General features: G+C 43.5%; 1 protein-coding gene across 1 annotated transcript; it reads left to right on the top strand.

Moving 5' to 3' along the window:
• Positions 1–1,790: 1,790 nt before the first annotated feature.
• LOC102301038 (ketohexokinase) lies at positions 1,791–3,522 on the top strand (the record flags this gene model as incomplete). Its single annotated transcript, XM_014331079.1, is given in 3 exon segments — positions 1,791–1,907; positions 2,899–3,033; positions 3,177–3,522. Coding segments are annotated over 3 exon segments (391 nt in total), but the record flags the coding sequence as incomplete, so codon positions are not given.
• Positions 3,523–11,298: the final 7,776 nt, after the last annotated feature.

Below are 11,298 nucleotides of genomic sequence, written 5' to 3'. Positions count from 1 at the left end.
TGCACGCTAACTCTGACAGGTTAGCATCAAGGCCAATTCTGACAGCAGGTTAGTATGCAGGCTAAAGGTGAGAGCAGGTTAATATGTTAATATGCAAGCTAACTCTCCAGGTTGGTACAACTTATGTTGAACCAGCTGTTTAGAGAAGTGGATCTCTAAAAATTGATTTACTGTGACATTGTATACAGTCAGGATTAGGGGTTTACGGGTAAGAGTTTTTGGTGATGTTTAGGTGTCGGGGTTGGCAGTTTTTTTAGGTCAACGTGTGGGCAAAGGTCACACTTTCATTATGTAACAGATTTCAGTGCAACACTATCGACATTTGATACTCCATTTATTTTTTTATTTTAAAAATGAAAAAGCCAGAATATGATGTAAATGCATCTCCTTGGTGCTGCAACAAGCCCTAACCCCACAAACAGGGGTGTCACTAATCTGAAGAAGAGAATTCATCTTTTACCTCTCTCCTAACATGAGGACATTAGCATCACTGGTTCTCCTGTTCTCTTCACTCGTGTGAATGAGGCCAAGCGGACTGATCTTCTATTATCTAAGTTTTCCTGGCTGAGGCCCTGGCACTAACCTGACTACGACCCAGCTGTCCCCCAACCCTTTGCTTTTAAGTGTGGTTGATAACTGTAGCAAGGATTGCAGGCTGACAGTTTCTCCAGCACATGAACGTTTTTATATGTGTAAAACAGCATACAGCATACTGAGTGGCAGGCTTTTCAGCCCCACTCTCTCCAGCTCAGTGCTCCTCACTTCTCCTGTATAGCACACACCTCACTTCTCTGAGATCCTACTCATAGGGACGACATGATTAGGCCTTGGGGAACAGCTGTGTGCGTGAGGCTCCCCTGACATTGTGAACCCACTGCTCTGCCACAATGACTTTGTTTGTGATGCACTGGTGCTTGTTTCTCATTGGCGATGAGAAACACACTCCTTTGACTTTAACGTTAGCAGCTTCTTTTTGTTTCTGTGTGTAATGTTTGACTCCATGAAGCCTTTCATCACTCCTGCCATCAGACTAAGACTATCAGGTACCGGAACAGCTTCTTCCCCACAGCTGTCAGACTCCTGAACTCTGCCTCCTGACATCTGACCCACGTTAAACTCATGGACTGACCATACACACACACACAACCACCTACATACACACACAATGGACAACTGTACCCTCAAACACACAATAATAACATGGACTGAACCACCACTCACAACCACTAGCACTTTATATAGCCTCTGTAGAAATTATCCACACCCTCACTTACCTTAACTGCACTACTGTATAGTTCTGTGTAAATAATCATTCTGTACATACGATAATTTTTAATCCTACAACTGTTTATAACTTGCATAGTTCACATTTCTGTATAGCTGTATATCTCAGATTCTGTAAAGTTATTTATTTCATATTCTGTATAGTTTTTCATATTTATATCCTGTTCATATCCTGTACATAGTTTGTACTCACTACAGCCTGTACATACTTATAGTTATAGAATATTCATAACATACTTCATACCATGTACATTATAACATACCATAATAGACCCATTTCTGTAATATACTTACATATCTATATTATTGCTAATATATATTGTAATATATCTATATCATGGCTAAAGCACTTCTGGATGGATGCAAACTGCATTTCGTTGCCCTGTACCTGTGTATGTGCAATGACAACAAAGTTGAATTCTATTCTTATTCTTATTCTATTCTATCAGTATTGGAAATTAATGATTGCCCCTCTGATGGATGATGTCATCACTTTGTACCTACAGATGTCTGTCGCAGCGTTGGCAGCGGGGAGGAAATGCTTCAAACTCATGCACAGTGCTGTCGCTGCTCGGAGCGCCCTGTGCCTTCATGGGCTCCCTGTCAGCTGGTCCTGTGGCCAAGTGAGTCCTTTTCAAATGCTCATCAATAAATCCATTTGTTCAGAAATACAAGAAATACACAGTCATCAATGTTTGAGGGCAGAATCCAGACTGTTAATACCACAGTTTTTTTACTGAAACTGTGGTATTTTGGAGATTCTACACACACACATACACAGAAATGAACATTATCAACCTACTGAAATAAAAGACTTTCTGCTACTTATCTGGGATATTTATCTGCTCAGTTGTTTAACTGACTGTATTCTGATTAAAAAGTATTGCTTTAATTTTTAGCAGTATAAATAAAAATGATACTGGCAGCCACCAGTCTTTAATTAGGTGTTTGTGTGATGAAAATTTAAAAATTCGAAGTTGATTCCTTCTTATTGCATTGACAAAATTCATTAAACTTCACCTCATACTTTAACCTCGATATCAAGTCGGTGAGACTGGAAAGCATTCACGATGTTTAATAACTGCACCAGTGGCATCAGTTTGAAAGTGACTTCTCTTCTTTTTACATTCATGAGGAAACTGGACCTCTTACCTTAACCTGAGATTCAAACTTGTTAGAGAATTTTAGCAAATGCACGCGAGATATGAATTTTAAAATCTTACGATGCCTGATTCTGAAATTATCACGTTAACAGACCTAGGTGTCCATGCTGCCAGCCTGGCAGGGTGACAGCAATACCACATCAGAGCAGGTTAAAGGTGTGGAGATGGTTCTTGTTGTTTGAAGCTGTGGTGAAGTACAAAGGGGGAAACTCCTCTGGTGCTCACATTTACAAAGTGCTCTTCAAAGGGTAAAAAAAAGGCAGCTCTTTGTTCACCAGCAGTTTCACCTGAGCACTAAAAACAGGAGATTTATCATCTTTATTTAACATCCAGTCAGAAAGTGCATTACTAACATACTTGTTACCACCTCTGACTTTAATTTTTCTGTTTGCCATGTGGAGGATCTGTGTTTCAGGAAGCCAAGTCAGTGTAAACAGTTACCTCTCTGTAGTTTTATTTTGGAAGATTTTCAGAAGTACTGCATCGATGTGTCTCTGCTGTCTGAGCACCCTCAGTGCTTCCTTCCAGCCTCCATGGTCATCAGCAACACCAGCACAGGAAGTCGCACTATCCTGCACATGAACAGGTGTGTTTGTGTCACTAACTGCATCTGTTTCAGGGTCATCGTAGAGGAGCTCCGCCCCTCCCCTTCTGCCAGTCAGAGTTCGGGTTTCTGCCAGAGTTTTATTTTCGAGGGGACATGATCTTTCCTGTCTGTCTTTCTGTCAGTTTCATCATGGCTGACTTCTCGCAGCGGGACATCGATGTGTCAGCGGTGGTTTTGCAGGTCGAAGGTCAAACTCCATGTGCTTGTTGTGTGGTTTGTCCATCCACTGGAACTCGAACCGTCGTTCTCTCCGATACGTAAGGCATCAGGTCGTCGAAGAGCTGCGATTTTCACAGCTCACGTTAGATATTAATTAATAATGATTATTACAATGATCGAGGTTTTCTTCCAGCCTGTTTGATCAGTGTGTTATTTCTGACATCATGCCCGGCTATTCAGCACCGCAGTGAAATAATCAGTCTTCCCTTTGTCAAAAATACATTTTTAAATAAAATTCTGCAGAATCTTTCCCGTTTCTTTTGATTCTCTTTCTGGTCACCTGAACAAACCCATCAGTGGTTCAGGTGAGGCTTTACTGATTGGATTGCACCACGCCCTCTCAGACTCTAAGCTCCATCCATTGGCTGCTGAAGGTGGATGAAACAAATACACTGATGAGTTTAGAGAATCTGTCATCAGGAAGCATGAAAACCTAAATGTCAGCCTAAATCTGGTCTAATGACAACTGGGCACATGGGCCACTGCAGAGCAATGGCTCCACCAATCAGATGAGGTGAATAACAGATGACTTTTTATCAGGTCAGAGGCAAAGTTGGAAAAAGTGGACCAAACTCTTTAAAGGAGTTTCCTAGAGCAGTTTGTGTGAAGGTCGCGTAGAGGAAACTGATGACGTTGGTATTCTTTTTGTTTTGACCTCAACAACCACTGTAGCTCATTCATTTCCAGTTTCTGTTAAAAAACGTCCTGGTTGAGATATCCACATCGAATGTTAGGTGAGCAAAAGAAAAGCGTGAAGCAGTCAGTAAAACCTTCAGGCAGGTAAATTGTTTATAAAGCAGCTTCCTTTTTCTCGCTGAGCCTTGTCACAAACTTTTCTGTTAGCTCTGCAGTGGTTTCTGGGGATAATTCATCATAAATTATTTAATTTCTCCCAAAGTATAAACAAGTTTATTAATCAAAAGTCAATCTGTATGGGTTTTCTTCCACTATAAATAGAATAAGCAAAGATAAGCAAAACTGTGCAGGTGTTGTTGATCACACTTGAAGCCTAATATGGCGTCTTGTTGCAATAAACACCAAAGTATGCTTTTCTACAGTGGGCACCAGAGATGGGCAGTAGTGCGTTACTGTAATCCGATTACTTTTTTCAAGTAACGAGTAAAGTAAGGGATTACTATTGCAAAAAAGGTAATTAGATTACCGTTACTTTCCCGTAAGCACCCCACGTTACTGTGTTACTAAAACCGTGATTTTTTTGCGAGGGTGTCTCATGACAATGATGTAAGCGAGTGCGACGTTCGTGGCAACAGCTGTGTGCAGATCAAGAATGGATAACATATCGAGTCTGGGAGCGAGTATGACCGCGCAGCATTTAAAGCGTGGAAGTACTGACCTTACTTTGAGTTTGATTCCATAAAAAGTGACAAAAACATTAGCTTCTGCTGTTCACTGCGTGGGAAGAAACTTCTTTTTACAGCGAAAAAAAACCCCCTAAACATCCGAGCAAGCACTGAGTACGCTACCAGTGAATGGGAAGGAAATTCACAGACAAACTCGCGGATTCTTCCACTGACCGCTGAGACACACCTGCACCAGGGCAAACATCCGCCTACCCCACTTTTTACTTGCACCTATTTGAAAGACTGAGTGTAAACACAAAAAAAACTATTTTATTTTATGTGCTGGAATGTGCAGAAAATAGGTTTAAATGTTAAACAAATTTCTTCCAGTCAGAGAATGTTGCATATAATTTAATGTTTGCTTGATGCATAAAGTTAAAAGATTAAAACTAATAAAAATTTTTTAAAAAGAGCCTTTTCCGTTTGATTACATTTTATATGATGGATTAGGCAGAAAGTAGAATTGGGCTGAAAGATCTATCGCCTTATTACCTACTCAGGTTGTAAATCGTGTTTTTAAAAAGTAACTAAGTAATTAATTACTTTTGAAAATAAGTAATCAGTAAAGTAACAGGATTACTTTTTGGGGGAAGTAATCAGTAATTAGTTACTGATTACTTTTTTCAAGTAACTCGACCAACACTGGTGGGCACTGAGGGACAAAGGCCTGAATATAAGAGATATTCATGGTTTAATGGTGAAATTTTTTTACATTGTTGTAGGAAAATACGAAATGAGTGGAGTGATTTATTGAAAACTGTGCAAACATAGCCACGATTCCACTGTGAGTTTTCCTATCCAGGTATCCATTTTATTGCACTGTCAGTGTGTTTGGGCAGATATTACTGCATGCTGGATCAAGATTCAAGATTCTTTATTTGTCACATGCATAATTATACAAGTACAACACACAGTGAAATGTGTCCTGAAAACGCTCCTGGGCTGTGCAAAAAGAAAACATTATAAAAGTAAGTAAATATGTGCAAGGAAGACCTTACATGCAGTAAATGGGGCGACCGTGGCTCAGGGGGTTTGGAAGCGTCTCTGTAACCGGAAGGTCGCCGGTTCGATCCCCGGGCTCTCTGTCCTGGTCGTTGTGTCCTTGGGCAAGACTCTTTACCCTACCGCCTACTGGTGTTGGCCAGAGGGGCCGATGGTGCGATATGGCAGCCTTGCTTCTGTCAGTCTGCCCCAGGGCAGCTGTGGCTACAATCGTAGCTGCCTCCACCAGTGTGTGAATGTGAGAGTGAATGAATAGTGGTATTGTAAAGCGCTTTGGGTGCCTTGAAAAGCGCTATATAAATCCAATCCATTATTATTATTAAGCGAGTGAATTATATAATTAAGTAAATTTAAATTAAATAAAACAATCTGGAAATTTAAGTTGAAAAACTGAGAATGTACATTGTGCGAGAGGGATGCTGAAGTGTCTTGTGCCGTAGTGTGGCAAGAAAGATCAGGCATGATATGAGGATGTGGTAAGAAAAAGTCCTGTCTCAGTCAATTATAGATGATGTGAGAGGGCGGGGGTCCTTGTTTAACACCCGGATGGCCTGGGGAAAGAAGCTCCTCTTGAGTCTCTCTGTTTTTGCCTGGATGGTGTGGAACCTTCTGCCTGATTGCAGAAGTTGGAACTGTTCCTGGGATGGGACGAGTCCTTCAGTATCTGAGCTGCTCTGGACCAGCATCTCCTCATGTAAATGTCCTGTAAGGAGGGGACAGCAGCCCTGCAGCAGTGTTTTGCCGTACGGCTCACTCCCCAAAGAGCTTTTTGGCCTTGACAAAGCGGTTCCCATACCAGGATGTGATGTTCTCTGTGAGGATGCTGTCCACAGCGCCTGTGTACAATACAATACAATTTTATTTATATAGCACATTTAAAAAAACCACAGGTATGCCAAAGTGCTTCACAGAGTTAGAGCAATAATAAATACAAATACAAAATACAAATAAAATATACTAACAGGCGGGTGATATAACTAACCAATAATACACCAGGCATAGTAGGCACAACCTGAAAGGCTGAAGGTTAAAACATTATAAATATTAATAAAGCGAAAAAGATAACTTACAGTACACCAAAAATGCGGGCTCTAGGAGGCGGGGAAAGCAAGGCTCTCCCCGCTCTGAACTCCTTCAGTTGTCGTAGGTGGTACAGGCGCTGCCTAGCCTTTTTGGACTGGACCTGAATGTGTGCAGACCATGTCAGGTCTGAGGAGATGTGGACACCAAGATACTTGAAGGACTGCACCCTCTCCACTGGAGCTCCTGATGATAATGGGCTTGTGGTCTCTGTGCTGACTCCTGAAGTCCACCACCAGCTCCTTGGTTGAGCTAGAGGTGGTTGTCCTGGCACCACGATGCCAGATTCTTCACTTCATCCATGTAGGCCGCCTCATCGTTGTTGGAGACGGCGCCCAACACCACTGTGTCGTCAGCAAACTTCGCAATGGTGTTGGAGCCGTGGGTGGCCACACAGTCTGAAGTGGGAGTAGAGCAGTGGCGAGAGGACACGCCCCTGTGACGCTCCGGTGTTGATGGTGATGTTGTCAGAGACACACCTACCCACCCTCACCACCTGAGTTCTGCCAGTGGGGAAGTCCAACACCCATGCACACAGACGGCTGTTAAGTCCCAGATCCCTCAGCTTTTTGAACAGTCTGCTGGGCACTATTGTGTTAAACACTGAACTGTAATCTACGAACAGCATTCTCACATAGTTACCCTGTTTCTTGTCCACGTGGCTGAGTGTGGTGTGCAGGACGTGGGCGATGGCGTCCTCTGTGGATCTGTTGGGTCGGTAGGCAAACTGGAGCGGATCTGTGGTGTCTGCGATGGAGGAGGAGATGATGTTCTTCAGCAGCCTCTCGATCACCTTCATAACCACCGAGGTCAGTGCAACTGGCCGGTAGTCATTCAGGAATGAGGGCTTGTTGTTCTTGGGCACAGGGATGATGGTGGATCTCTTGAAGCATGTGGGGACCACAGACTTAGCCAGGAACTCGTTGAAGATGGAAGTGAACACACCTGCTAGCTGGTCAGCACAGCAGACGGCCGGTGATGCCGTCTGGCCCCGCTGCTTTCCTTGTGTTCACGCTCTTCAGCCCCACTCAGATGCTCCGCAATGCTGATCACTGGTCTCTCTCTCTCTCTCTCTGATGATGTCACCGTCCTCAGTTGTCAGGCAGTAGTTAGCATTAGCCACCTGGCAAACCTCGAAACGAGTGTAGAGCTCATTCGGCTCGTTGGTGAATGCAGAATCAGCGTTGATCAGTGCAGTATCTATGGCTTTGTAGTCCGTGATGGTGCGTAGTCCATGCCACATGATTCTTGTGTTGCCCTGGTGAAAGCGAGACTCCACGTGCTCCCGCTACCAGCATTTGGCATCCCTCACCACGTGCCGCACACCATATGAAGCAGCTTTGTAAGCGCTCATATCCCCAGTGGTAAGACCGGTGTTGTAGGTGGCAGTCATGGTGTTTACTGTTGTGCAGTTCGATCTGCCCACCCATGGTCTCTGGTTCGGGAATGACACAACTCTTGCAGTGGGGGATGATCTCCTCCGCTAATATGCTAGCGAAGCTAACTGCTACTTCCGTTAACTCGTTGATGTTGACTGCACATGCTCTGAACATGTTCCAGTCTACGTCGTTGAGTGCGTCCTGTAGCATAGCTTTTGATTGGGCAGACCAGCGTTTCACCTTCTTCGTGGTTACTTCATCCCTCCAAATATTTTGTTTATACTAAGGAATGAGGAAGATGGCGTTGTGGTCAGACTTTCCAAAGGCCGGGTGTGAGACAGCTTTTTAGTCCCGCCTGTATGGAGCCAGCACATTTCCTCCAGCGCTGCTTTGTTCTTCGACTCGGGTGAGCATCCTGTCCTTTGTTGTTTCACGCGCCGCTTAGTATCTCGGTCAGCCAGGACAGATCGGGTTTAAAAGTATCTAAGACTACATGTGCAAACTTGTTACAGATGTTGAGGAGCGATCTGTTGTCGTAAACTATAAAACCAGAAGATTTTGGAATGTAAAACAAAGCAATAAATAATTAAGCAGCTAAAAAAGTGCATAGTCTGTGTGGAGCAGTCAGGAAGGCGTCTGGACGTGGCCACGCCATCTTCCATCTGTCTGTGATGGAACTTTTCTAAGTTTATAACTCATCAGTTTATCAAAGATCTGAAACACCACTGACTAACCTGCAGCTGAAACCATGACAGAGCCTCCTTCGTGCTTCAGATGGCTGCAGACTCTGACTGTCTGACCTCCTGACCTCCTCGTACATACTGACCATGATGTGGATCCATCACTCCATCAGACCTGTTCCTCTGATTTTCAGTCCAGCTCTTGTGTAATTTTCATGCCTTGGCCATTCCTCCTGTGTTCCTTCATTGAGAATAATTTCCTGACAGTTGCCCTTCCACTGAGACCATTTCTAATGAGACTTTAATGACAGTAGATGATCAGCTGAAGTTCCAGATTATCTGTCAGGTCTTTGCTTTTTTCCCCTTACTTAAGGACATGACTTTCAGATACTGTTCATCTTCTCTGAACAGTTCTTTTTTTGTCCTCCAAGTTTCCTCAGCTTTTTAACACTAGGGATTATTTTCACTCTGGCCTGCAACAGTAAGGGCAACAGGCCTTTTTTTTTTTTTTAAAGAGGCTGAGTTCTCAGTATATTTTTATTTTGACAACATTTTGAGACTGACCTGCAACAAAACTAATGAATTCATTATTGTGACATGATAGGGTGGGGCAAGGTCTCACAATGGGTTCACCCAAGACCTTGGCTGATGGTGACCCATGCTCATTTTTCATCTTGGCTCATGTGATTGCGTAGATGATCAACAGTGGGTCCATCACCCTCTTAGGGACACTACCAATAGGTCTTAAAAATCACCAATTGCTCTTAGAACTGAAGAGGCATCTCGGATGAGAGGTGAGACGTGTTGAGAAACGTAAAGAAGTCCACATGGTTTTCTTTCCAAGCTCTTTAAATTATTGTAAATGTACAAGAGTGAAAGTTTATCACACCATCCACCTCTGCCTGTAATCCAGCATTCCCCTCAGCAGATATAAACACGTTTACAGCAAATACAAAAATTGTTTCGGTCTATTTTGTCTTCCAGGGGCCAGAGCAGGCAACATTGAGGGAAATTTAAAACTGCTGGCTAAATGTAAACATGAATTCAGTAAAATTGTAATTCACTTCAGCAGTAATGACACCCGGTTACGTAATTCCGAGGTCACCAAAATCAATGTTGAATCGGTGCGTAACTTTGCCAAAACAATGTCAGACTCTCTATTTTTCTCTGGTCTCCTCCCCAATCAGACCAGGAGTGACATGTTTAGCCGCATGTCCTCCTTAAATTGCTGGCTGTCTGAGTGGTGTCCCAGAAATGATGTGGGCTTCATAGATAATTGGCAAACTTTCTGGAGGAAACCTGGTCTTGTTAGGAGAGACGGCATCCATCCCACTTTGGATGGAGCAGCTCTCATTTCTGGAAATCTGCCCAAATTTATTAAACCCCCCAAAATATGACTATCCAGAGTTGGGACCAGGAAGCAGAGTTGTAGTCTTACACGCCTCTCTGCTAGACCTCAGTGCAGCCATTAGAGCGGGACTCTCCTGGGAACAACAAGCAGAAGCGGAGGTGCAGCAGCCGTGGAGGAGCTGACCGAAGGCGCTTGGTTAGCAAAAGAAGGTTAACCCTCCCGGTCATACTCCTTGCCAATGTTCAGTCTTTGGAAAATAAAATAGACAAACTCCATGCTCGAATTTCCACGCAAACGTCAGTAGTGCTCCATACTGTGTTTTTGCAAAATACTGGCTGGGGGAGAGAACACCCGATAACACCAGATGGCTACAGGGTCTTCAGAGCGGGCGAAGTACTCCGGGCAGTGGCAAGATACGCGGCGGAGGAATGGCCGCCCTCATCAAACAATCGTGGTGTACTGACTGTAAGATCATTTCAAAATCCTGCTCTGAAAATGTGGAATTTCTGACTTTGATAAAGGCCTTGCTATTTGCCCAGAGAACTGCAGTGCATCATTGTGTGCAGTGTACATGCCTAAACTACATCAGTTTGTAACCTTCCCCACCACAGGAAATAAAATACTGGATCACTGTTACAGCAAGATCAGAAATGCCTTCTCAGCTGAACCAAAACCTAATTTCAGAAAGTTTAATCACCTGGCAATCTGCCTAAAACCCATATATAACAAAAAGACAAAACCAGTCACAGTCAGGCCTATTAATACCTGGACTGACAGTGCAAAAGCCAGTCTGCTGGGCAGAGCTGCTTAGAGACTACAGACTGGAGCATCTTCAAAGGAACAGCTAACAATATCCACGAATACACAGAGACTGTAAGCGACTACATAAACTGGTGTACGTGTATTTGTACCCCTCCCAGGACTGTGCGCAGGTTCCAAGGCCAAAAACCCTGGCTTAATGGAGACATTAAACTGGAAATAAGGGAGAGGAGGGAGGCCTTGAAGGCAGGAGATCAGATGGAGTATAAGAGAGCCCACTACGAACTGCAGAAGTCCATCAAAGTAGCAAAGTGAGCCCACTCAAAAAGAAAAAGAAACAAAGAAAAAAAACATCTTGTCTTTATCTTATAAAAAGTGTAACTTGACCTGGAGAGCTCTGCACAAGAATTCCA

Source organism: Haplochromis burtoni, unplaced genomic scaffold (assembly GCF_018398535.1).
Source record: "Haplochromis burtoni strain Fernald_Lab_line unplaced genomic scaffold, NCSU_Asbu1 Contig_1354, whole genome shotgun sequence".
Classification (NCBI taxonomy): domain Eukaryota; kingdom Metazoa; phylum Chordata; class Actinopteri; order Cichliformes; family Cichlidae; genus Haplochromis; species Haplochromis burtoni.
The sequence above is the reverse complement of the archived record's forward strand: the minus strand, read 5'-3'. Positions and strand labels throughout refer to the sequence as shown.